Raw genomic sequence first — 25,444 nt, forward strand, 5'->3', positions numbered from 1 at the left:
CAGGTGCGATGGTGCATGCCTGCAGTCCCGGCTACTCGGGAGGCTGAGGCAGGAGGATCGCTTGAGCCCAGGGGTTTGAGATTGCAGTGAGCTATGATGATGTCACTGCACTCTAGCCTGAGCAACAGAGTGAGACTCTGTCTCAAAAAAAAAAAAAGAGAGAAGAAAGTTTGCAACCTCCAGAATCCCCTCCATGGCCCTCTCCTTCCTGGCCTCAGAGAGTGGAATTCATCCCAGGCTGACTGCTTGGGGGAAGCTCTGCTACTTGGCAGGACTGGCCTGGGCACTGACGGTAAGGGGGCCCAGTTCTTTTCCACGTACCACCCTGTTATTTAGATGCTGTTGTTGTGTTTCACAGTAGCCGGCTGTCCCAGCAACCTGGGTTTAGATGATTTCTTTCTTCTTTTCTCCCCAGATGCTGTGACTGTAACAGACTCACTGGGGATTGTACATGTTGTGGAGGAGCCTTCCTTTTGGGGGTGACCACATTCATCTGGGCATGCCTGCGGTACTCTGGGCTCATGGACCTGAAGGAGAAGCATCTGGTAGGCCATATTCTGTTACCTTATGGGTATTGTCTGTGTGTCTCTGTTGGACCCTCCTTACTTGTATTGCCTGGGAGGTTCTTAGTTGGGGGCTTTTTTTTTTTTTTTGACCATTCTAAATTGTTTATTAGGTATGAATTTTACAAATATTACTTATATTAGCAATAACGGTGGAGCTAGAGAGTATTGCGCCTTCTGCACCAGGCTGCACGGCGAGAACCACCAATAGTGTGGTAGAACTTATGGCCCTTTCCAAGGCCATGGCTCTTGCGGCCTGCAGATGTCAGCCCACGCATCTCCCTGTGCTTGTGGACAGATCCACTGGGTGTCAGGATTTCTTCTGATAGCTTTATGGAATTGATCAATGAGGATAACCTTAAAAAATTTGTACGTGGAATCTTCACCAACCCAGTAAAAATTCAGGACTCTTAGAGCCCCACAGTGGCGTCCAACTCACTCCTCGGCAATAGACTGAATGAGGGCTTCCAGCAAACTTTAGCTGGTTAACACCACGGTGGACAGGTTTGCCATAGGTTGCACCCTTAGGAACTGGGTGTTTGTGACCACCACGGCGCACACGAATCCTATATATGACATAACCTAGCTTGGCCTTGTATCCCAGTCTGTGCACTTTATCTGGTTGGGTGGGGCGGGGAGCCCTGTGGAGCGCAGAGAGCTGGCGGTATTGCCAGCAGCGACCCTCAGAAGAAAGTGCATGACATCAGACTGCTTCTTCTTCCATAGCTCCTGGATATACTTGTATGCACCCATCTTGGCTTACCTGATGGATGCTGCGAAACGGAAAGGAAGGAGCCTTTTCCCCATAATCCCTTTTTCTAGTGGGGGGCTTTAAAGCAAACGTGAGAGAGGAGGTGTGGCTCAGAGGCTTGGGGATGTGAATGTGACCTCTGAGAAGGTAATATTGCTCAGCTGGAAAGCACAGAGTCAGGAAGCTTTGAATAAATGACGAAGGTGGACCAGTTAACACAACTGCATGGGAGCAGGGTTTCTGGTTTGGGTTGGCTCTGAGCTGGTCTTCCGCTTCTTGCCCAGGGGTGTGTAATTTAGTTTGTTTGCTCTTTGCTAGAGCTATGCCCCAGCCTGCTGAGTCATGTCAAGTGCTTTTGGGCACCCTCTCTGTGGTTAGGGAAGAGCTTCCCAGTGAGACTCCAGACACAGTTGCCTGATCAGCTGGTGCTGAGCAGCCCGGCAGTCCAGGCCAGCCATATGATCAGCCTTCTCTCAGCCTGGTCTGGCCCAGCCTCCATGTATACCATCTTTGGATGGAAGTAGTTTTATCAATCACAATACTCCTCTACTATGACAAAAGGCTGCCCTAAAGGAAGTTCTTGTGTCTCTTGTGTCTTCTGCCACACCCTCCTAATAGATCTCTCTGTCTGTGCTCACCAGCCTCTATATGGCTGCCACAAAACTGGTCAGTGGCTCCATGCCACCTACTAAACTTTTAATGTGTATGAAGCCCTCCAGAATCCTGCTCCTGCCCGTGGATCCAGCATCCCAAGCCTCCTGCCTTGACTCCAACACTAGTAAATTTGAATGCTTCAGAGTTTGGGGGCACACACTGTGTTAAGGCTGTTACCTCTAGAATGCTCCCCACCCTTTTCCCTGGCAAACTACTTCTGCTCTTTCTTCAAGACTCACTTTAGGCATCATCTTCTCCAGATAAGTCCTCCCCCTCCAGAGGTCCTTCCTTTTAGCATTCATAGTACTTCCACCATTGTACTCTCTACTCTGTTTAAATAATTCATCTCTTCTACTTTTTCTCAATATCCCTAGCTGCCAGCACAGAGCCTAGCATGTAGCAAGGGCTTAGTAAATATTTACTGACTTGAACTTCTGGACAGTGATCTTCCTGCCAAAGAGATCTTGGGGAGTTCTGGAGAGAGAGCTGTGGGTCCACACTCCCTGGACCTCTGGTGGTGCCTGGCTGACTGCTGCCTGTTCAGCTCCAGGCTTCCTGTGCCTCTGGACCAGCTGTGCAACAGGTTTCTGGACTTGAACTTGAAGCAGGTGCATTCAGCCTCCTGTTCACAGCCACATTTTGCTGCTCTGCAGGCATCCACCCTAGCAGTGATTGGCACAGAGGGAAAGCTACATCTGCCTCTCTCCCAGCCTGGGTGGGAGGCTGCTGTGTATAGCCACGAGTGCCATGTGCTGCTCAATTTTGGGGAGCATGCTTCCCGAGGCTCTGATGTTGTGCAATGTGGTGGCCTGCCTGGGTGAGGCTGAATGCTCCCTAAACAGAGGACAGTATTGTCCTCTGGTTCCATCCAGAACCACTGAACACTAGTGCCTAGTGTGTTAGGGAAACAAAGTTCTGTGATCGAGGGCACTGACTTCGCTCTTGAGCCTGAGGGAGAAAACTTGAGAACTCTTGGACCATTTTTCCTGGAGGATTTCTCTTTGTCCTCCTCCTCTGTCTGAATAGATGAGTCCTGGACTAGAAAGCATCATCACCATCATCATCAGCCACATTGTGGAACGCTGACTTTGGGCTGGTAGAACCTAGGCACTGGGGAGGCAGCCCCTGGCTTGGAGAGGCTTATGGTGTAGCAGAGGAATGGATAGCACAAGCTGTTGAGTAGAAGGACCTAATGGGGTTTGTACCTGAGGTAACTTGCGAGTTGTGTAAATAGGCTTCTAAAGATGATCCCTGTGGCCCAGGGCAGCCAGAAGGTGTCGCGGAAGAGTGGGATTGAGCCCACTCCAAGAGGAGTGAGCATGGTGGTAATTGATGGCAAGATGGTCTGTTGTCCCCTGACTTAGCCCAGGAGCGGATTGGTTCTTGCTGGATGAGTCTGTGCTCCCCTCTTCCTTCTCTACCAGTTCTCAGTCTCTCCTTCAGAGCCTTTCCCTGTCTTCAGCCCATGGTGGGGACTGATGGGGACGTGCTGGGGCAGTGCTGGCCCGGGTTCGCGCTGCACAGATTCAGGGCTCCCCTCTCCAGTCGCTGATGTGGGCAGTGTAGGAAGCAGGTGGGACACAGAGGGGGCTGCGCTGGGGTCCCTGCACAACAGCTGGGTTAGCCCCTACCTACTGTCCTTGCTAGGGCCTGTCATACAGAAGGGACAGTGTTTGCTGGCTTGTGGTTCCCACTGGAGCAGTGCCTCTAGGAGCCCGAGACAGGGACAGAAAGGAGTCTTTTTCCTTTGAACATCCTCACAGTGGCTGGCAGGGAAGCTGACCTTGCCCCCCCCCCTTTCCTGTTCCCCATGGAGACTTCCTGCCCTTAACCTCTGGACTGCCCGGCCCCTCCTTTCTGTTCTCACTCTGGCTCCTCTGTTTGGGGGCCCCACAGGGAGCTGCGCTAGTAAAGGGGGAGGGGAGAAGCCGGCTTGGGCTGCTGAGGCTCTTTCTTCCCTTCCCTACAGCTCTAGATGGTGTCGTCTAGGAAACGGATGGCCCTAGAGAAACACGCTCAGGCTTCAGCTTGTGCTCTCCAGCTAGGGGACCTGTTAGGCTGTTTCATCTCCCTCGGGGTTTGTAGCGCCATCCTGAGGATGACCACAGGCAGAGAAGTGTCCTGTTCACTACCAGTGCCTGAGCCCTTCCTTCACCCAGGGTGCCTGTGCTGAGAGCTTCCCGTATGTCAAACTTGGGGTCCCAGAGCAGTGCTTCCGGAGCCACTACATGCTCCAGCTCTGTTTGAAGCTGCAGGGAGTGCTGAGGCAGGAGTCCCAGGTCACTAGCCTCCTCTTTGACTGGGAGATGAGGGGCCTGGATGTCCCCAGACAGCCTTGAGGTCCCCACAGTGCTTGGGCTGGTGTGTCTAACCATGGCGGGAGTTCACCAGTTGCTGGCCGAGCTCTTCATGCACATAGATTAGTAGCTCCTGGGGTCCCCACACCACCTGGCAGGAAGGTGTCAGCAGTTGGCTTTTTCCTTTCCCACTGGATTCTTCCTTCCACCAGCTTCCTGGCCTCTGGTCTGCCCTCCTAGAAGTCTTCCTCAAGTTTTCTCAGTGGCCGGTCCTTCCCCCTCTACACAGGATGTGCTGCTATTAATAACCCGCAAGTCCCCTCTCCCCTCCTTCCTGCACTCTAACTTTGGAAAGAGCTATTGTTGGCCAGGCTCCATGCTGGTGAGTCTCTGGGTGATTTGGGGAGCTCCCATGGATGATGAGCTCACTTACACTGGGGCTCCTAACCCGGCCTAGTGATTGGGGACAAAGGACAGGCAGCCTGGAAAGTATCCCAGGGTGCTCCTTGATATGGGCAGTTGCCCTCAGAGCTCTGGGCTGAGGGCAGTTTCTCCTCCGTCTGTCCATCCATCCCTCTGTGCAGCCGTCCATAACCTGGCTGCACACCGCCCCCTCAGCCCGCCCTGCAGTATCTTCCTCTGAGGAGCAGGCCAAGCTCCTGGACATCTGGCAGAGCATCAGACAAACTTTCTCCTCTCAACCCTCCTCTCCCTCCCTCCTTCTCTCCCTCCCGCCCTTCCAGCTCTGCTGCCTCCTCCTCTTCCCTCCCTGGGTCTGCAGCGTGACTGGAAATAGGCTGAATTAATCAGCAGATTGAAGCTCCGCTCTGCTGCGCCTGAGTCTCCGCAGCACCCGGCTCCTTGCTCGCACGCTCTCCAGCTCTCTGCCCTCCTTTTTCCTCTCCTCTGATTCTCTCTCTTTTCTCTCCCTCTCTGCCCCACCCCCCTTTGAGGGTGGTGTTGGAACTTACTGTAGCTGACTCCGTTGGCCCAGGCTCCGGCTCATGCTCTTTAAGCAGGCAGAGCTATGGATGCCCCATCAGGGCAAACAAAACAAAGTGAGTATACTGGTGTGGCTTTTGCATTTCTCTTAAAAATGCTGTGTTCCCTGTGTTGTGCGGGAATCTTTGGGTTAGCGGTTGCCATGAGAGTCTGGAAGGCAATGCAGCACGGGAGGCTGCCTGAATGAGCGTGAGGTAGCCAGGACCTTGCGAGGAGACTGGGAACAAGAGCTAGCAAGCCAGTGTGTCTGGGGAGCTGCCAGCCAGTCGCCCGAGTCACCCAGAGCAGGACTGGCTCCAAGCCTCCCAGGAGGCATCCTGCCAAGGCATGCTAGGACTCAGGTCTCCATGCACAGGTGACAGAAGCTCAGGGCCTGCATGCTACCTTCCTCTGGGCCAGTGAGGGGACTTTTTTTGCTGGACCACATGGGTAACTGAGATGGAGCCACCAGGGCTGGGATGATTTCTTCCTAGGTCCTAGTGACTGCAGGAGGCAGGGAAGAAGCTAGATAAAAGTGCTCGGGTCACTGTGAGCCTGGAAGAGTGAGGAAGAGGAGGAAGCACCTCTGCTTGCAGCTCTGATTTTCCTGGCTGCAGAGTCTACCTGTGTTGGTCCAAACTCAGGGGAGTGTATAGTGGCCAAATCTCTGCTTCAGTGATGCAGGCATTGTGTGGAGTTCAGTTTTGTGTCCCCTCCCCCCGATACTGAACAAGAAAGCTGTGACAATGGGGACTTAGGGAAGGGGCCAGGCCCCAGCCTATTCTAATTAGTGGTTATTTGCTGTTGTCAAGGCCTGAGGTCAAGGTCTAAATTCATAACCTGGCTACCTGAGCCTTGGGGAACTTGATTCTGTTGCTCTTGAAACAGCTGGAGCAGTAAGGAAAATAGCCGCTATGCGGGGAGAACTGAGCTCTGAAAGGACAGAGGCTGGGGCTTGGGGGCTTCTGGCTCTGGGTCACCTGAGAAACCGGACCGAAGTGAGCATAGGAGAGCTCAGGTGTGTCGGCTCTCGAAAGGCTCCTTAGACTATCTAGATGCTAAACTTTGGACCTTGAGAGCTGGTCCTGTTTGGTGGCAGATTCCTTGTGCTTCTGATCTGATTTGACAGAGTTCTTTCACCATCCTGTCATTCCCCCAAATCCCCGCGCCCTGTCAGCGCCCCACTTTGATGACAGAGCAGAGAACAAGCCCAGCTCATCATGGGCGTTTGCTGCCAGCCTCTCTCGAGTCCTTAGAGCCGAGTTATTCTCTCCTCTTACTCCAGTTGAGCCTGAGCAGTGAAAACAGTGGGAGGGGGTTGCTTCTGCCTGCGAAGCATCAGTGTAATTTGAGAAGCAGGGCCTCCCCTCCCCTCTGGTGTGCAGACCTTGCTCCTTGCCTGGCAGTGGGGTGAGGTGGGAGTTCTCAGCATTTGGGAAGCTGGGAGAATCTCATGTTACCTTTGGCTACTTCAGGCCAGGTCAGATTTTTCCTCACTACTCTTGGTCCCAGTAGGCAAAGTAGAAAAGCGGACCTCAGACTGAGTGTGTCAACTTGGGTTCCTGTTTCTCAGATAATAAGAAGCACACCTTTTCCCTTGCTACAGCGTGGCCACTGGGGCCCAGGCACACCGCAGTACCAGCCTAACGCCATGCTTTGGGAAGGGCTGGCAGAGCCTACTCCCCCACCAGCCCATTGTGAATTTCCCTCGGAAAGTGTAAAGATCTTCCACCAAGTTCCTGAGCTTTGGCTCTTATGTCATGTGGGAAAAGCTGAGGCACAATGAGAGAAAATAGAGACTTGGTCCCTAACTCTGGGCCCCCCTGCTGGGGCGGGGTGAGGGGAACAGCCTTGACCCTTGGATAAGTTCAGATGAAGGCTACAGAGAGCAGGCTAGCCCGAAGGTCATGTCCTCACCACAGGGCTGGCCTGTGCAGGCAGGCGCTTCCTTCAGGCAGCACGTAATTACAGAATGGCTTATTTTCCTCTGCTGTGCCATCTTTAATAGCCAGTCTGGAGTTGGTGCCCCTGGCCAGACACAACATGCGGGGGCAGATGCATGCAGACAGGTCTGCAGGCGCCCTGCCCTGGGAGCATCTGCCACTCTCTGGCCCTACCTCCCACACCTGGAGAGGAGCAGAGTGCAGCTTCTAGGTACCTGGGGGCAGAGAGGGGATGATGGCTGGGTGAGATGATGAGGTCCTCAGCTCAGGGCTACCTGGAATGAGGCAACAGGTGTCAGGACAGCCACTGTGCAGCCCACGGGAATCAATGAGTGTCCACGGTCTATAGGCCTGGCTACCTCCCTGGCTCTCTGGCTGCTCCTCCTTAGCCTTTTCTCTGCCTTTCTGAGCGTGGTCCTCATTCCAGGTGTAGCAGCTTGCCAGGTAATCCTGCAGCCCGGCCCTTCCCGTCTTTCTCCCTCCAGTTCCCATCTCTTGGGTGAGCAGCCTTCCCCCTCTGTAGGCCAACTCCTCTGCCTCCAGCATGTTTGCTCACTTCATCATTTCTGGAGGCCTGGCCCGGGCACGTCCATCCTGGGAACACTCACATCCTGTGCTGTGGATGCGATGAAGCTTGGAGGGCCAAGCCTGCGGGAGAAGGGGCAGTGGTGTGGGGGAGGCGCTGGGGGTCCCGGGCTCCTCACCCCACCTACGGGCATCCACTGTGCCTCTTCTTCTTCCCTGGGTGGGAGGAACAGGCATCAATCATCTGGCCCAGCTCCCTAGACAGAGGCCTGTGGTATCTTTTTTTTTTTTTTAAGACTAGTCAAGTGCAGTAATAAGGAGGGGGGAAAGTAGTAGAACAAGGAGTTCAATCTGTAACTGACTGTGAACAATCATGTCAGTTTTCTTCCTGTTTATCTTCCTCTCTTATAACCCTCCCTGAAGCTTTCTTTCCTTCCATGTCAGGAACTCAAGGCAGGGTACAAACCTTCGTGTTATCTGGCATTCATTTGTCCTGGACTATGGCCTCCCAGGGAGGCCCCAGGATCCTTGCTAAAGGGAGGTGGGAGCTTTGGAGTACAGTATTTGCACCCCATGCTCGGTGCAGGCCCCTGCCTGGAGGGCATTTCTTCCTGAGCTGAAATAACCAGTTTATCCCCTCTGAGGAGAAGCAGCTCTTATCTTCGTAATCCCCCAAAGCCACTGTGGAGAGCGAGGATTAGGTGCCGTTTAGGCGTAGCTGCTGGGAAGTAGCGGGCGGGCCCACTCTGGGAGCTGGTCCGCATCCCCACCGGAGGAAGCTGGCAACAGCAGGCCACACTGGGGGCTCCACTCAGGCACATCCCACCATGCCAGGCGGCAGGGGGTGGCCCCCCTCAGGCCGTGGGGGTGTGAGTCATGGGATGTGTGTCCTGCAAAGGCCAAGGCTAAGTTGCCGAGGAGGGGCGTGCGTGTAGAGGCAGGGAGGGAAGAGGAGTCCAGCACGTCAGGGGCACAGCCCATGCAGGACCTTGGGGAGGTGGAGCTGTGGGCCATGGGAGTGGGAGGGGAGAGCACACGGCCCTTTGTCAGGACTCCTCAGGAGAGAACCCCAGTCTCTTTCTTGGTGCCTGGGGTCTAGGGATCCACTCCTCTTGCTCAGGAGCTTTTCTTGATGGAAGCTCACACTGATGCTCTTCAGATGCCCCGGGGAGAGACCCACTCCTCCTTCAGGCACTGTCTGGCCGGGGCCATGCTTCGTCCCAGGGCCCCAGGGCCCCAGGGCCGGGGAAATGTGCATCAGATTAGCCTGGGATCTGTTTCACTCCAAAAGTGTTGATCCTGTAGGTTTGGGATGGGGTCTATTTTTAAAAGCTCCAGTTGTTTCTGCTACAGGTTTTGGGTTGACAATTCCAGGGTAAGGTGAATCCCTGATTAAGCTGGTGAATGCCTCAGCTGTGGCGTTCCTGTTGCTGCTTCATTGGGGGATCAGTGAAGCTCCTTGCGCATTCCTTCATGCATTCATTCATTCAGCAAGCAGTCACTGAGCTTGTGTGTGCCAGGCGCTGTCTTAGCGTTTGGATGGGGGGCGCGGTGTGGAGAGAGGAGAGTTCAGTACCTGTTTTCAAGGAATGTGCAGTCTAGCGGGAGAGCCAGACATGTAAATCTATGATTACGATTCCGTAACTTGAGGCTGTGAGCCAGGTTGCCCAGGCTGCATCGGAATAAAAACCTCCCCCTGAAGGGCAGCGCTGGGTTTCGGGAAAATGTCCCAGAGGAGGTGGTGTTTGAGCTGAGTCTTGAAGGAGAAGTGAGAGTTGTGTGGGGTGGGGCGTGTGTTCTTGGCTAGGAAATATAACAAGGTGTTTTAACGTGACCTGCAGGAGCTTTGCATGCAGAAGGGCTAGCGGGGAAGGAGGCCGGAGAGGTTGGTGGGCCCCAATGGGCCTTCCAGAGCACACACAGGAGTCTGGACTTGATTTTGAAGGTAAAGGTGTCAGTGGGTCAGGCGTGCGCTTATTCTGGCTGCAGTGTTGCAGTGGGTTTGGAAAAGGTAGAGACTAGGGGGTGGAGTCAGGGTGAGCATAGGGCCAGAGTCTGGATTATTTCAGAGGCTACTGGGTGAGATGGTAACTGTGGGAGGAGAGGTGACTCTGTCACCGAGGACCAGGTGGTGAGTCCAGGCTTTGGGGGCATATTGACTCTTGGTCCCTGGGAAGCAGCTGTGAAACTGTTCAGGAGACAGGTCTATATTCGGTGTAGTGGTCAGACTCGAGGTAGAACTGAGGAATTCTAAGCTTATTGGTGGTGGGTGAATCCTTGACTGTGGATGAGACCTCGGCAACGTTCAAAACTTGGCAAGATATCCTAGGACGGGCTGTGGGGTAGACGGAGAGAAAGAGCAGCCAGAGCCGGAGAAGGAGAAAGCGGGAGAGAATCCCAGAAACAGCGAGTCTCAGCAAGGGGACGCTGCCAGGGGGTCGCCTAAGGTAATGTGGTCGGTCCCTGTGTTGTTGGGACCGCCCCATCCACGCAACACTCCACCATCCTTGGTGAGATGAGGATGTGGTATAGCTGCCACATGGTCCTGCCCTGGGAACAGCTGTCTTCTTTCTGACGTATGTCTTTCTAAATATTTCAGTGTTACGATATCCTCTCTTTCACGAAATGGTGGTAATAGAAGATGGCAGGTTTTTTTTCTTAATGTCTTTCCTAGAACAATGAAAAACTAGCATCTCTGTGTTAGTTTCCTTCTCCCCATTAACCCCCCCATATATATATATAGTTTTTTTTTTTTTTTTCTTTCTCGGGTCCACACATAACCTAAAAGACTGGCCACTGAGATACATTGGGAGGTCGGTGTGAATAGGGCAGGGAGCCCGCCATGGCAGTGGGCTGAGAGCTGAGTGGAAGGGAAATTGGGGAACACTGACTATAGGAAGAGGTAGTTTTTGTTTTGTTTTTTTTTAACTTGGCCATGCACTTGATCGATTTGTAATTTGGTGGCAATTTGGATGTGGTTATACCCTGAGCAGCAAGAGCTGGTAGAGGACCCAGGAGGGAAGAAGGGCCTGGGGAGGGGCTGGGTCCAGCCTGTGATGGACAGCCCTGTCTTGGCAGTGACCTGGGGCCTCCAGGGAGCTGCTGAGCACCTCCTGCTTACCTGCAGGCCGAGCCCCCCGTGGCCCTGGGCCTGTCCACCAGGAAGGCCCTCAGCATCCTGAAGGAGCAGCTGGAGGCGGTGCTGGAAGGACGCCTCAAAGAGCAGAAGAAGCGTCTGACGTGGAAGGTGAAGCTTCTGTGTGGGGCAGCCAGGGCCTAGCTGATGACAGAGACATGTGGGAGGCCCCTCCTCAGGGCTCTGACATGCCCTGTCAGCCTGGGTGGCGTAACCCAACTGAGACGTTGTGAAAAGTCAAAAAGAAGTCGGGTTTTCCTTTTAGAGTATGTCCTGACTCCACTCACTTCGGGAGCCCAACAGGCTGGACCCCAGCCAGGGTCAAAGGGAGGGGACCCAGGCAGCCACAGGGGCTGGTGGTGGGGACAACCAGATTCCAGTGGGCTGAAACTCTCACTCCCTGCTCCCCATCCCTCCCCAGGAGGTGTGGAGAAGCAGCTTCCTGCACCACAGTAATCGCTGCTCCTGTTTCCACTGGCCCGGGGCCTCGCTCATGCTGCTGGCCGTGCTGCTGCTGCTGGGCTGCCACGGGGGCCAGCCGGCTGGGAGGTAAGCGGCCCCCAGCTGCTCCCCAGCCTCTCCAGCCACCCCCATCCTGCCTACAAGGCTTGGGAAGGGCTGCTGCTTGGGAAGGGCTGCTGCCTACTGCTCCCACAGTAGGCTCCTGGGTGGTGTAAGACTCTCCTCAGTTTCTTGACTGGGGCCAGAGGCCACTCAGCTCTCAGAATGAGGCTGTCTTTTTAGAAGGGACTGGTATAGGAAGGCAGGGGGTCTTGGGCCCTGCAGGCTGGCTGGGTGGAGAGCCCCTCTCCCCATTAGTACACCCTCTTGCCGCCAGCTTTGGGGTGGAGCTGGTGAATGCCTCTGCGTTGTTCCTCTTGCTGCTTCTCAACCTCGTCCTCATCGGGCGGCAAGATCGGCTCAAGCGACGGGAGGTCGAGCGGAGGCTCCGAGGGATCATTGACCAAATCCAAGGTGAGGCCAAGGGCAGGCTGGGGGTGGGGGGAGGAAAGATGCCTTGTGCATGTCAGAGCCCTGAGGGTTCCCCGGCACTTGTCACTAGAAGAGTAAGATGGATGCCGCCTGCACCACCCAGGGCAGTGAGAGCCGTGGACAGCCGCAGGCACCCAGGCACAGGGCTGGGCAGGCAGGAAGGCTGATGGCATGTGGGCTCACGGGCTGGCTCATGTGGGGAGACCAACAGAGAAGACCCACTGTCCTGGCAGGAGGACAGTACGTCTTGCCTGGTGTGCTATGCAGGGGGAGGTGGGGAGGTGACCCGAGGAGTCTGAGGTGCCTGCAGGAACTGGGCTGAGGCAAGGGGCCAGGAACCCAAGATGGAGCAGGCCAGTTCCAGAGGGGAAGGGAATCACTCAGAGTCAGATTTCTGGTCATCTTTCCATTCAGCCTGTGTTTATGAAGACGGGCTATGGATTAAAGGTAATTTAGGCTCTTTTGAGAGACTGGCTCCTGCTTTCCAGGGGTCGGTGGTGTTGTGAGAGAAGCAGCCTCTGCTCATGAGACCTTTCTCTAGCAGTGCTGGGCTGTAGACATTGAGATGCTACATGAGAGTCTGTTCATTTATTCTGAAATGGTTAATTGCAACCATGTGCCAGGCACGGAGAGTGAAGCAGTGACCGAGAAAGATGGGCTGTGCCCTCTGGAGCTTAGTCTCTTGCTTAGGAACCATCAGTGGCTCCCTCTTGCTCGTAGAAGTTATCCACATGCCAGCGTGGCTTCCCAGAATCTCTGCCGCAGGCTCCGACCTTCTTCTGAGCCACTTCTCTTACTCCTCATTCTCATGTGCACTGACCTTCCTCTGTGCCTTTGGCCCCCTGCTCTCCGCCTGGGAAGCTTCTCCGTCACTTATTTCCAGCTGACAAAGTCTCACCCATCCCAAATGCTTCCTCTCCCAGGACGCAGTCTCTGATGGCCCCAGGAGATGGGTTTGCTCCCTCTTCTTACTCTGTCAGCACTGAGAGCTCTGTTGACACCCTAGCGTGCATTTGGAGTTATCTGCCTGTGCGTCTCATCTCCCCCACCAAGTGGTAGCTCCTTGAGGGCAGGGACTGTGTCGTCTCCACCTTGTACCTTGCCACAGGCCCTCAGCAATGTCTGTGAAATGATTTTGAAAGGGATGTGGGTACAGAGAATAGGAGCTTCAGGTGCTGAGAGGAGGTGGAAGTGCCCAGGCTGGGGTGGCTGGGCAAGACCTTCTCAGGGAGGTGGCTTGGGTGAGGGGAGGAGTTGGAACCAGCTGGAGCGGGGTTGATGCAGATCTTCCGGGAGAGGAAGCTGAGCAGGCAGCTGGGTCTGCCTGGGGTGCAGATTATGGGTGAGAAGGTTGTTTCCCTTTTCCTATTCTCATCAGATGCCCTTAGGGATGGCAAGGAGATCAAGTGGCCGAGCGCCATGTATCCAGACCTCCACATGCCCTTTGCACCGTCCTGGTCCCTGCACTGGGCCTACCGAGATGGACACCTGGTCAACCTGCCAGTTAGCCTGCTGGTAGAAGGAGACATCATAGCTCTGAGGCCTGGCCAGGAATCATTTGCTTCTCTGAGGGGGATCAAGGTAGCCTGGGGCTTGACTCCTTCCCTGGAGATGCTGTGGGAGCGTCCACAGGCAGCAGTGGGGGAGGGGGTCTCCGAGCTTCATCCTGAAGCTTCCTGGCCAGCTCACAGGCTTCTTGGCAGACACTCTTGGAGCAGAGCTGCTACATCATTTTTCATGCTAAGAGTCCAGTGCTGCAGGCCCCACCGCAGTGGACTCTGGCTAACTGATGGGTCCTAACCCCAGGAGATGTCTCCACTTAGTTGGAATTGTCTGGGAAGAGTGGCCTCTCACAGACACTGCTCATTGCCCTCCCCCCACCACTGGCAGGATGATGAGCACATTGTCTTGGAGCCAGGAGACCTCTTCCCCCCTTTTTCCCCACCCCCCTCGCCCCGGGGAGAAGTGAAGAAGGGGCCACAGAACCCCCAGCAGCACCGGCTCTTCCGCGTCCTTGAGACCCCTGTGATTGACAACGTCAGGTAGGGGTGCCACCCTGCCTCCTCCTGTCCTCTCCCCAGTGCCTCCCCTGGGGGGGGGGCTGCCCAGGAAGGAGCCTTGTTCATCACAGGCCCCCTTGAGAATAGGCATCTCCTGGGCTCCTCTCCCAGACCCTGGGGAGAATTTTTAGACCAGGTGGTGCCCTCTCCCAGTTGAACTCTGAGGGGGCAGTTCTGGAGGCCACCACAGGCCCCTCTCCCCAGGCACCATGTGGCCAGGGCCAGGGCAGATTGGGGACTGCAGGACGTCGGGTGCTCAGTGAAGCACTATCCAACTGAGAGGCCCAGAATCCCCCCAAGGTGCAGGTTTCTGGCCTGTCTGCCAAGTGGGGCTGAGGGTTGGCTCTTTCTGCAGATGGTGCCTGGACATGGCCCTGTCGCGCCCAGTCACTGCCCTGGACAACGAGAGGTTCACAGTGCAGTCGGTGATGCTGCACTACGCCGTGCCTGTGGTCCTGGTGCGTGAGGCAGGGCCGTGCGGGGCAGGGAGGGAGCCGGACATGGGGGCCTCAGGGCCACACTCAGGTGAGCGTGTGGGTGAAGTAGAGGGTCCCAGAGTGAGCCAGCCCATGTGAGAGGCAAAGGAAAGGGAGCTCTAGCACCTGGCTCTTCTTGAGGGCATAGGTCAAGGCTGCCTTTCCTGTTCCCATCAGGCTGGCTTCCTTGTCACCAATGCCCTGCGCTTCATGTTCAGTGCCCCTGGGATCACTTCCTGGCAGTACACCCTGCTCCAGCTGCAGGCAAGCATTGCCCTTTCCTTTCTGTTGTGCTTTTCTCTGTCCCATGGGGCTGGGTCCCTCATGGTACCCTGATTGTCCCTCCCCCTCTGCGGCCCAGAGGTCCCCTCAGGCTGCAGCTTAAGAATGCCTCCTTCCCTTCCTGCCCCCTGGACAGGTGTCCTTTCATGCCCAGGGAATGGCCACAGGGCCAGGGGGCAGCCCTTTCCCCCCACCCCAGGCCCGGAGCTCTCGGGAGCCTCCACGTGGTCCCCTCTTTCCCAGGTGAATGGCGTCTTGCCCATCCTCCCCCTACTCTTCCCAGTTCTCTGGGTTCTGGCAACTGCCTGTGGAGAGGCCCGAGTCCTGGCACAGATGAGCAAGGCCTCGCCCAGCTCCCTGGTAGGTGGTTCCAAGGCGTCTGGGGGAAGTGGCAGGAACAAAAAGAGGGAGTTGGCTGTGCCAGGGGACAGGGCAGAAGTCCAGCCTCACCTTGGGCTCAGCATGCTGGTAGGCCCTGGGCAGCTCTCCAAGGGCTCCAGCCCTCCCTGTTCCAGAATAGTCTCCAGGCCAGGCCCTGGGTGTGGGTGAACATCCATCCGGGCTCCCACCAGACAGGAAGTCAAGACTACCCGGTGCCCTTCACCAAAGAGGTTGGGAGCCTCGCTGGGGTGGGGGCCCCTGCCCTGCCAGCGTGGAGGCCTGCATGAAGGCAGCTTTTCCTCACTGAGGCCTGCACCCTCCTTCTCTGTGCAGCTGGCCAAGTTCTCAGAGGACACGCTTAGCAGCTATACAGAAGCCGTCTCCTCCCAGGTACACTGACCTAGGATGGATTCTGCCCCACGCCCTGGACCCATACACCTGGGCTCCCACATGCCCTTTCTGGAACCTGGCTTGTGGAGCCCCCGTGTCCACCTTTGCATATGAACATAACCCAGGCCTATTCCCATAACGTGTCAGTGTCCTGTCAAGATAAATGCCTCTCTACCCAACTTCTTCCTGGTGCTCCCCCAGACTTTTCCCACTTTTTGCCCCAGAGGCCATCTCTAGGGAAATAAGGCTGATCCCAAGATGGCCTTGCAGACTTTCTCTCTCCTACTAGGAAATGTTACGCTGCATTTGGGGCCACTTCCTGAGGGTGATCCAGGGGACGTCGCCAACCCTGAGCCACAGTTCCAGCCTGCTGCACAGCTTGGGCTCTGTCACGGTGAGGGTGGCCCCTGTGGGGGGAGGAGGCACCCTGTATCCCCAAGCCTGCAGCCTGGCCAGGTCTGGGTTGTCCATCTGCCACTTGAGTGGCCCCTGGGCAGGTTGGGCTAATGCTAAGCCCCCTTTCCAATCCCAACCTCTCTCCCTGCAGGTCCTGTGCTGTGTAGACAAACAGGGGATCCTGTCCTGGCCAAACCCCAGCCCAGAGACCGTGCTGTTCTTCAGTGGGAAGGTGGAGCCCCCTCATAGCAGCCATGAGGACCTAACGGATGACCTGTCCACCCGCTCCTTCTGCCATCCTGAGGTAGAGGAGGAGGTATGGCCGGCTCCCATGGGCCCAACTCTGGGCTAGGCTGTTTAGCCTTGGAGCCTGGCCAGGGAGGGTGAGATTTAGGAGGGAGAAGGCAGGTTCAGGCACCCTTAGGATCTGCCTCTGAGCAGGTAAGGTGAAGCCACAGGACCGGGCAGTGGACCTAGAACTGCCTGCTTTCCTGATGTGTGGGAGCCCCTGGGCCCCAGTGCTAGATCTGTGCTCCTCATTCTCCTCAGCCCCGTGAACGAGATGCCCTCCTGGCTGGCTCCCTGAGCAACACCCTACACCTTTCCAACGAGCAGGAGCGTGGCGACTGGCCTGGCGATGGTCCCAAGGCCCCCGAGCCCTACTCTCACCACAAGGCGCACGGCCGCAGCAAACACCCCTCCGGCTCCAATGTGAGCTTCAGCAGGGACACTGAGGGCGGGGAAGAAGAGCCTAGCAAGGTGAGAGGAGGGGGGCAGAGTGCAGCAACCCCCTCCTCAGCGACAAACCCTCCTGGCTCCCCTGCCAAAGAAAGAGCACAGAAGTCCCCCCCATCCCAGAGCCCCCAAGCTTTGCCAGTTGGATCCCCCTTCCAGTTCCCAGTGATGGTCTCTGGTCTCCTGAGCAGAACCTTCTAAACACAAGGCCGGTGGCTCCTTCTTATATATGTTCCCTGGCAGAAAAAGATCCCTTATTATTTTTTGCTTGGTCTGGCCATCCTTCTTTTTCAATCCTGCCTGTGTCATTGGGTATAGATCCTAGAAGCAGACAGGAGCCCAAGAAGGACAGGAAGAGGATTTGGGGAGCGGTGGGAGAGCGGCAGCAGAGCACTTTCTCCTGGGAAGGGTGCATCCTTCAGGAGCAGGAGCCCTCCCCTAACCTTGGGAGGCGACTGGAGTCAGAGCCTGCGTCCCCCACACCCGGCCTGGTCTGAGGCTCTCCTTCCCCTACACGTTTCCTCCAGCCCCAGCCTGGGATGGAGGGTGACCCCTATGAGGCGGAGGACTTTGTGTGCGACTACCACCTGGAGATGCTGAGCCTGTCCCAGGACCAGCAGAATCCCTCCTGCATCCAGTTTGATGACTCCAACTGGCAGCTGCACCTCACCTCCCTCAAGCCCCTGGGCCTCAATGTGCTGCTGAACTTGTGTAATGCCAGTGTCACCGAGCGCCTGTGCCGGTTCTCAGACCACCTGTGCAACATCGCCCTGCAGGAGAGCCACAGCGCCGTGCTGCCTGTGCACGTGCCCTGGGGGCTCTGCGAGCTTGCTCGCCTCATTGGTAAGGCTGCCCTGCGCTAGGGCATGGCCAGCTGGGGAAGAGGGCCAGCACTGACTTGTAACAGGGCCTAAAGGACCCAGCATGGCATTCACTTGTCATGAGCACTGTCTGCTCCCTTAGCTTCTGATGGTCCCCTTTAACCAGACACTGCTGTGTGTGACACAGCTTCCTGATTGGAAAGAAAGAGAACTGATTGTTGGGATGAGAAGGTGGAATGAAACAGCCAGACTGGCTGGATTCTGTCTGAGCCCAGGGAGGGGGAGGTGGTGTGAACTTCCTCCCAGAGGCCCTAAGTTCCTGTCCCTTGCCCTATAGGCTTCACTCCTGGGGCCAAGGAGCTCTTCAAGCAGGAGAACCACTTGGCACTGTACCGTCTCCCCAGCGCTGAGGCGGTGAAGGAGACCTCGCTGGGGCGACTCTCCTGTGTCACCAAGCGGCGTCCTCCCCTCAGCCACATGATCAGCCTCTTCATCAAGGACACCACCACTAGTGAGCCCACACATCTCGGCCAGCGTCAGGCCTGACCTTCCTTGGCAGGGAGCTCTGCCCTGCCCTGTCCTTTCCTCCTAGGGAGGACTAGGCAGATAGACAGTAGACTGCTTCCTGAGTCTTCCAGTGTGGCAGGGATTGGACTTGGGGACCAGGGATGGGGTGGTGGTGGCCACAGAGGATGGGATTGTCCAAAGGACGGGAAGTACAGTGTCCGCATTAAAAGCCCAGGGCTCTTCCCTAGAGGCTTGCTATCATGAGGCCCTAGGAGGTCCCTCCTCCGTCAGGGGCTCCCAAGCACCCTTCCCCAGGATGGCAGTGTGCTGCCTGTTAGGTCAGAGTGAGGGGCAGGGGTTAGTTGGGACACTCATGGTTTGACCTTTTTCTTTACTGCCCACCCCCTGCCCCAGGCACAGAACAGATGCTGTCCCATGGGACGGCCGACGTGGTCTTGGAGGCCTGCACAGACTTCTGGGATGGAGCTGACATCTACCCTCTCTCAGGATCCGACAGGTGAGCAGGGGAAGCGCTTGCCAGTGACATGAGCAGTCAGCTGGTCTGCCTGTCCTCACAGGCATGGGAGCACCCAGGACCACTCACCTCACTTCTTTCCTGCTTCCCTGGCAGAAAGAAAGTGCTGGATTTCTACCAGCGAGCCTGCCTGTCTGGTTATTGCTCTGCCTTCGCCTACAAGCCCATGAACTGTGCCCTGTCCTCTCAGCTCAATGGCAAGTGCATTGAGCTGGTACAGCTGCCTGGCCAGAGCAGCATCTTCACCCTGTGTGAGCTGCCCAGCACCATCCCCATCAAGCAGAACACCCGCCGCAACAGCTGGAGCTCTGACGGTACTTCGTGCGTCCATCCAAGTGGGGCTAGCACTGGGGCTCCCAAGGGATGGGGTCCCAGGAGCAGGGAAGGCTTCCAGAGGGCCATGGCACCCACTGCAGCAAAGGGTGCAGTGGGCTCACAGCACTGGCCTGGGATGCCAGCCATGGCACTCTTCATCCAGTGACGTGAGGAGTCCCTTAGTTTCCTTGCCTATAAACAAGCAGGTGCTCACTCTGCTCTTCTCACAGGTTGGTTGTGATGCTCAAATAGGATAATATACATAAAGTGCTTTTGCAGGAAATCGTAAAGCACATGCATTTGTAGAGCATTAACCTTATTAGCATCAGACAGCAGACTAGGTCACAAACCTTGCTGGAACAGAGGGACCCAGAAGCTCCATCCCACCCCCCACCCCCGACCCCCTGCCCAACACGCACACTTACGAGGTCTTTTAAACCCAAGAGACCATGATCGAAGCAGTTGCCGAGGGCAGGGCCAGTCCCCTAGCTCTGGAGCAGGGCTGGGCAGGAGCTGTGGCCACGCTCTGTCTGGCTCCTCAGGATGCCACCTGACTGATGAGTACCTTTCATTGTCTTTTCTCCTCCTGTGTCTGTTGGCTCCTTTGTGTGTCTTGGCTGTGTGCGTGTGTGTGGCTGTGTGTGGTCCCCTGGGGCCTCGTGCTCATTGATTTGGGTGTGGCATCTGTGTGTGTGGCCCTGGGCTGCCTCCTGGAATCTGCTGGTTCCTGGGTGTCCTGACTGGGACCCGGGTGTCCTGGCCGGGCTTTGTGCCTTGTGCCTGCCTGAAGAAGGGATCGGGGAGGTGCTGGAGAAGGAAGACTGCATGCAGGCCCTGAGCGGCCAGATCTTCATGGGCATGGTGTCCTCCCAGTACCAGGCCCGGCTGGACATTGTGCGCCTCATCGACGGGCTGGTCAATGCCTGCATTCGCTTCGTCTACTTCTCCTTGGAGGATGAGCTCAAAAGCAAGGTGAGGAGAGCCACCCCCTCTGCCAGGCTGACCCTTTTTCCAGGGGCTTTTGGGCCCTTGTGTTCATTGCCATTACCTTTCACAGGTGTTTGCAGAAAAGATGGGCCTGGAGACAGGCTGGAACTGCCACATCTCCCTCACACCCAATGGGGACATGCCTGGCTCCGAGATCCCCCCCTCCAGCCCCAGCCATGCAGGCTCCCTGCATGATGACCTGAATCAGGGTGAGGGTGAAGGCTTGGGGTGAGGCAGTGGGGGTGGGAGCAGGAAGAGCCTCCATAGATCCCTGCTGATAAGCACATTCCTTTGGAAAATGGCTCTGGTGTCTCTGTGGGTAGTAGTAAGTGGCAGGGGAGGAGCAAAAACCTGGAGGCAGGAAGTTCTGTGCCATCTGCAGGGCAAGGAAAGGCCCCCAGAAGGCTGGCCCCAAGGTGAGGGACAGGCTTTTGTCCCTACAGTGTCCCGAGAAGATGCAGAAGGGCTCCTCCTCATGGAGGAGGAGGGTCATTCGGACCTCATCAGCTTCCAGCCTACGGACAGCGACATCCCGAGCTTCCTGGAGGACTGCAACCGGGTATGATGGCAGGATCTGACCCATGTGCCCCTCTAGTGGTCCCTCAGCTGGACCAGGGTAGGGAAGGGCAGGAGGAGGGGCAGGCAGTTGAAGGGGAGGGATCCTGCTCCCATCCTGAGTCCACTGGCATCTCTGCTTTCTCCAGGCCAAGCTGCCCCGGGGCATCCACCAGGTGCGGCCCCACCTGCAGAACATTGACAACGTGCCCCTGCTGGTGCCCCTCTTCACCGACTGTACCCCTGAGAGTGAGTGCCGTGGCCATGGGCACTCAGGCAGCCTGGTCCTGGGTACCCTGTGGGCTCTGGAGGGTGCAGGTTTCCTGTGCAAGGTGTAGAGCCCAGGCTGGGATCAGCTGGGGAATCTCAGGGGGCTGGTGCCATGGGTGTGCTCATTCTAGAGGGCTCGGAAGTGACAATGTCCATATGATCCCATTGCTGGGGTGGGGTTATTCCAAAGAGGGGCCCGCTTCCCATTGCCTCCTGCCCAGCACCCACAGAGAGCCCTTCCTGCCTGACTCGGTGCCATCCTGCCCTGCCCCTTCAGCCATGTGTGAGATGATAAAGATCATGCAGGAGTATGGGGAGGTGACCTGCTGCCTGGGCAGCTCTGCCAATCTGCGGAATAGCTGCCTCTTCCTCCAGAGCGACATCAGGTCAGGGGGGCACCCTAGAGCCTGCGGGCCAGCCTCTACCTCCCAGACCCAGGCTGGGCCTGCATGGGGCTGGGGGTGGATCCTATGGCTGATTTTACCCTGGCTGGACCAAGGTACTGGGGCATGGAGAGGTACTGGAGAAGGTACTGGAGAAGAAGGATGGGGTACTGAGTCCTGTGGGGGATGGGGTCTCTGCAGAGTGCAGCTGATGGGTGTGTTTTCCCCTGCCCTGAGCAGCATTGCCCTGGACCCCCTGTACCCATCCCGTTGCTCCTGGGAGACCTTTGGCTACGCCACCAGCACTAGCATGGCCCAGGCCTCGGATGGCCTTTCTCCCTTGCAGCTGTCTGGGCAGCTCAACAGCCTGCCCTGCTCCCTGACCTTTCGCCAAGAGGAGACCATCAGCATCATCCGGCTCATCGAGCAGGTGGGGGCCTGGCCGGGGGAGGGAGAGGGCTGCAGGGCCTGCTGGGAGAACCCGGGTGGGAGTAGCTGTATAGGAGCCACTGCCACCCCACTCAGGCCCTGCCCTCCAAATGAAGCTGTCCTGGGCAGTTTAATCTCCTCTGCTCTGTCCTCAAGGGAATGTCAAGGACATCTGGCTCCTGGCTGAAGTTGGCCAGCTGCAGGCCTGAGGGAGACCAGGCAGGCCTGGGCTATAATCTGTCCCTCTTGGGCCCTCCCTAGGCTCGGCACGCCACCTATGGCATCCGTAAGTGCTTCCTCTTCCTGCTTCAGTGCCAGTTGACGCTCGTGGTCATCCAGGTGAGGTGTGGCCAGCACAGGCATTGCCTCTCCCCCCACCCACTCCTTCGCTCGGGGCCAGTTGAGGATCTGAGCAGGGAGCCTAGGGCAGCAACATCCCCAAGGGTCCCCTGAGCCTCTGTCAACCCCCTGGGCTTTTCAAGGTGACCCCGTTGGCAGAACAGTGTTCCCTCAGGCCCCAGCTCCTCTCGGGCAGGATGTGGGCATCTGTGTGGGCACAGGGCAAGGTGTACCTTGGGCTCCTAGGGGCTTCTTATTTACCAAAATCTAACTGTGGTTCTCGGCTTCTTTTCTGGCCTAGTTCCTTTCTTGCCTAGTCCAGCTGCCACCGCTCCTAAGCACCACTGACATCCTGTGGCTGTCCTGCTTTTGCTACCCTCTGCTCAGGTGAAAGGCCACACAGCCCTTCCGTGCCCAGGCAGCAGGTCAGAATGTCCCTGTTCCTCCCTAAGAGCCCTGGGTTCTGGAGGAACTGCTCAGGGTTCACCTCCGGGACATATTGAGGGACCTCTCCTTTGTCGTGTTCCATCCCTCACCAGACCTGACCTAATTCCCACGACTCCCTAAAGGCTTCCACTATGAGAATTGCAGGATAGAGGATCACAGTCACTGCCCCTTGACCCGATCTCTGCTTTTCAGCATTTCTCTGCTGGGGAAACCACCCCATAGCTCCATCATGTCGATGGCAACAGGAAAAAACCTCCAATCCATTCCCAAGAAGGTAAGAAAAGTAGACCCCATGAGCCTGGGCCTCTCACGGAGGAACTGGAGTGTGTCCAGAGGGGCTGGGGCTCGGAGCAGGGGAGAGATCAGAAGGGAGATTCCATCAGAACTGGAAAGCCAGCACTTGGTTCCTGGTCTTCCCCTAGATCTTTGGTCTTCCCCCAAAGCAAGGATAGAGTGAGAAAGACCCTTGCTGGGAGTACAAGATCCTTATCCCCCAGGCCTGACCATTTACTAAGAACCCGTTGAACATGTGAAAAAGCCAGGGATGGTGGCAGAGGGGCCATTGGCCACAGGAGTGACTGGCTTCCCTTCTCTTGCAGACCCAGCACTACTTCCTGCTCTGCTTCCTGCTCAAGTTCAGCCTCACCATCAGCTCCTGCCTCATCTGCTTTGGCTTCACACTGCAGAGCTTCTGCGACAGCTCCCGAACCCGCAACCTCACCAGCTGCTCCTCCATCATGCTGCCCAGGTGGGGCCCACACCCAGGGATCCACCCACCCCACTCCCCTCCCCAGCCCACTTCCCTATGGCCCCAGAGGGGCTGAGCCCACACCTTGCTTTGGCAGTAACGATGAAAGAGCTCCAGCCTGGTTTGAGGACTTTGCCAACGGGCTCCTGTCAGCTCAGAAGCTCACCGCTGCCCTGATTGTCCTGCACACTGGTGAGGGGCCCCTGGGGCTGATGATGTTGGGTGGGGAAGGCCTCAAAGGGCGGAGGCGGCCTTGGACCAGTGGGAAGTCTGACCCCTCCATCACCCACTTCCCCCAGTCTTCATTTCCATCACCCATGTGCATCGCACCAAGCCCCTGTGGAGAAAGAGCCCCTTGACCAACCTCTGGTGGGCCGTGACAGTGCCTGTGGTGTGAGTATCACTTGGTGGAGGGGGTGGCGTGGGGGTGGGGAAGGAGAGGGGCGACCGCAGGGCTAGGATTGCAGGGTGGTGTGGGGGCAAGAGGTTTTACTGTGCCCTCCTTGAGCTACCGTGGTAGTGAGGAAAGCAGGGAAAGATGACTTGGAGTTCACAGGGGGCTGCCACTTCCTCCCCTAGGCTGCTGGGTCAGGTGGTCCAGACAGCTGTGGACCTGCAGCTGTGGACGCACAGGGACAGCCGCATCCACTTTGGCCTGGAGGATGTGCCCCTGCTGACCTGGCTCCTGGGCTGCCTGTCCCTGGTCCTTGTGGTGGTCACTAATGAGATCGTAAAGCTGCATGAGATTCGGTGAGCTGCCAGCAGGTCGCCTCCCTCTGTGCTCAGTGTTCCCTAAACTTGTCACCCCCTTGTCAATATCCCCCTGCTCCTCTGGCATCCTGCCCTGGCCCCTCGTTTAAGGGTCTTTACCAGCCTGAACTTTTTTTTTTTTTTTTGAGACAGAGTCTCGCTTTGTTGCCCAGGCTAGAGTGAGTGCTGTGGCGTCAGCCTAGCTCACAGCAACCTCAAACTCCTGGGTTCAAGCGATCCTCCTGCCTCAGCCTCCCGAGTAGCTGGGACTACAGGCATGCGCCACCATGCCCGGCTAATTTTTTCTATATATATTAGTTGGCCAATTAATTTCTTTGTATTTATAGTAGAGATGGGGTCTCGCTCTTGCTCAGGCTGGTTTTGAACTCCTGACCTTGAGCAATCCGCCCGTCTCGGCCTCCCAGAGAGCTAGGATTACAGGCGTGAGCCACCGCGCCCGGCCCAGCCTGAACTTTTTTTTTTTTTTTTTTTTTTTTTTTTTGAGACAGAGTCTCACTTTCTTGCCCAGGCTAGAGTGAGTGCCGTGGCGTCAGCCTGGCTCACAGCAACCTCAATCTCCTGGGCTCAGCGATCCTACTGCCTCAGCCTCCCTAGTAGCTGGGACTACAGGCATGCGCCACCATGCCCGGCTAATTTTTTTTTTTTTGTATATATATTTTTAGTTAGTCAATTAATTTCTTTCTATATTTTGGTAGAGATGGGGTCTTGCTCAGGCTGGTTTTGAACTCCTGACCTCGAGCAATCCGCCCACCTCGGCCTCCCAGAGTGCTAGGATTACAGGCGTGAGCCACCGCGCCCGGCCTCAGCCTGAACTTTAATCTCCTGTCCCACCAGGGTCCGCGTCCGATACCAGAAGCGACAGAAGCTGCAGTTTGAAACCAAGCTGGGCATGAACTCTCCCTTCTGAGCCACTGGCTGCGGTGACCATAGTCGCCCTAGTCCCTGGGGCTAAAGCCAGACCCATTTCTGAGTCTCGGGAGTTGGTATCATGAATGTTTGTGGGTTTGCTCTTGCACCCTTTGGCACTGGAAGTCCAGCTCCCGGCGTCAGACCGCGCTGTCTTCCTGACCTCCGGGCTCACTGTGGAGCTGAGCTGGGCAGCCCCTGCCAGTCCCAGCTCTCCCCGGGGCCTTGCCAGGGCCACTCTTGAATGTATGACCTCAGGCACTTGGTAAGGGGCTCTTGACCCCCTCACCTGTGGGCTGCCCCCCTTCAGGGTCCCCTAACCGAGTGCCCTCTACTCTTGGGTCTGTGGGCATGGCCTTGAAGCCAACCTTTTGTGGGTGTGTGACGGCAACGGCCATAGATGTGAACCACTCAAGGCCGGCTGCTGGGGGCAGGGGTGGTGGTACCATCTCCTGAGGGCAGGGGCCTGGAGGTAGCCCTTCTGGGGGAGTCTCACACCTGCACCTGAAGATGGAGCGAGGTCCCCACCTCGCCCTGAAGCCTCTTCTTGTGCCTGGCTTGAGCTGGCGCCAGTCTTGGGCCGTCCGGCCCAGGTCTCCTCAGCCCCTGCCCCAGTTCTCCTGTGAGCAGTTTCTACTGGTGTATATTTTCTACTGGAAATGAGCCTTTTAGGAATGAATGTAGCCTGGTTTGTATTAAAACTTGTAAATGGCTTAAGAAAAACCTGTGGCTGGTCCATGAGGCAGCCACAAAGGGGTCCTCCTACTCAAGGCTGCAGCCGGCGGGGGCAGCACAAAAGGTGAGGAGGGGCGGGCCCAGGCCTTCCTCCTCCACATAGGCAAGTGCCCCTTGGATCTGGCTTAGTTAG

The 25,444-nt window shown here is 56.7% G+C and overlaps 1 protein-coding gene and 1 pseudogene across 4 annotated transcripts; one reads left to right on the forward strand and one right to left on the reverse strand.

Moving 5' to 3' along the window:
* Window positions 1–698: 698 nt before the first annotated feature.
* On the reverse strand, window positions 699–1,316 carry LOC142861975 (large ribosomal subunit protein eL15-like; annotated as a pseudogene).
* A 3,802-nt stretch (window positions 1,317–5,118) lies between these two features.
* TMEM94 (transmembrane protein 94) lies at window positions 5,119–25,299 on the forward strand. Of its 4 annotated transcripts, none has more exons than XM_075994747.1 (31): window positions 5,119–5,323; window positions 10,842–10,961; window positions 11,272–11,399; window positions 11,689–11,825; window positions 13,222–13,424; window positions 13,734–13,885; window positions 14,259–14,361; window positions 14,557–14,643; window positions 14,905–15,021; window positions 15,376–15,432; window positions 15,722–15,826; window positions 15,980–16,144; window positions 16,378–16,587; window positions 17,091–17,406; window positions 17,722–17,895; window positions 18,306–18,408; window positions 18,523–18,740; window positions 19,535–19,713; window positions 19,799–19,937; window positions 20,172–20,287; window positions 20,433–20,532; window positions 20,831–20,939; window positions 21,177–21,366; window positions 21,627–21,704; window positions 22,006–22,091; window positions 22,344–22,425; window positions 22,751–22,899; window positions 22,997–23,091; window positions 23,199–23,292; window positions 23,479–23,649; window positions 24,505–25,299. In XM_075994747.1, the coding sequence occupies exons 1-31, from the start codon at window positions 5,270–5,272 to the stop codon at window positions 24,575–24,577; spliced, it is 4,110 nt and encodes a 1,369-aa protein (XP_075850862.1). In that variant the 5' UTR covers window positions 5,119–5,269; the 3' UTR covers window positions 24,578–25,299. The 4 variants fall into 4 exon arrangements, with proteins under 4 accessions (XP_075850862.1, XP_075850863.1, XP_075850861.1 ...); XM_075994748.1 differs by having other exon boundaries at window positions 15,980–16,132; XM_075994746.1 differs by having other exon boundaries at window positions 5,122–5,323; window positions 19,532–19,713.
* Window positions 25,300–25,444: the final 145 nt, after the last annotated feature.

Source organism: Microcebus murinus, chromosome 18, assembly GCF_040939455.1.
Source record: "Microcebus murinus isolate Inina chromosome 18, M.murinus_Inina_mat1.0, whole genome shotgun sequence".
Lineage (NCBI taxonomy): Eukaryota > Metazoa > Chordata > Mammalia > Primates > Cheirogaleidae > Microcebus > Microcebus murinus.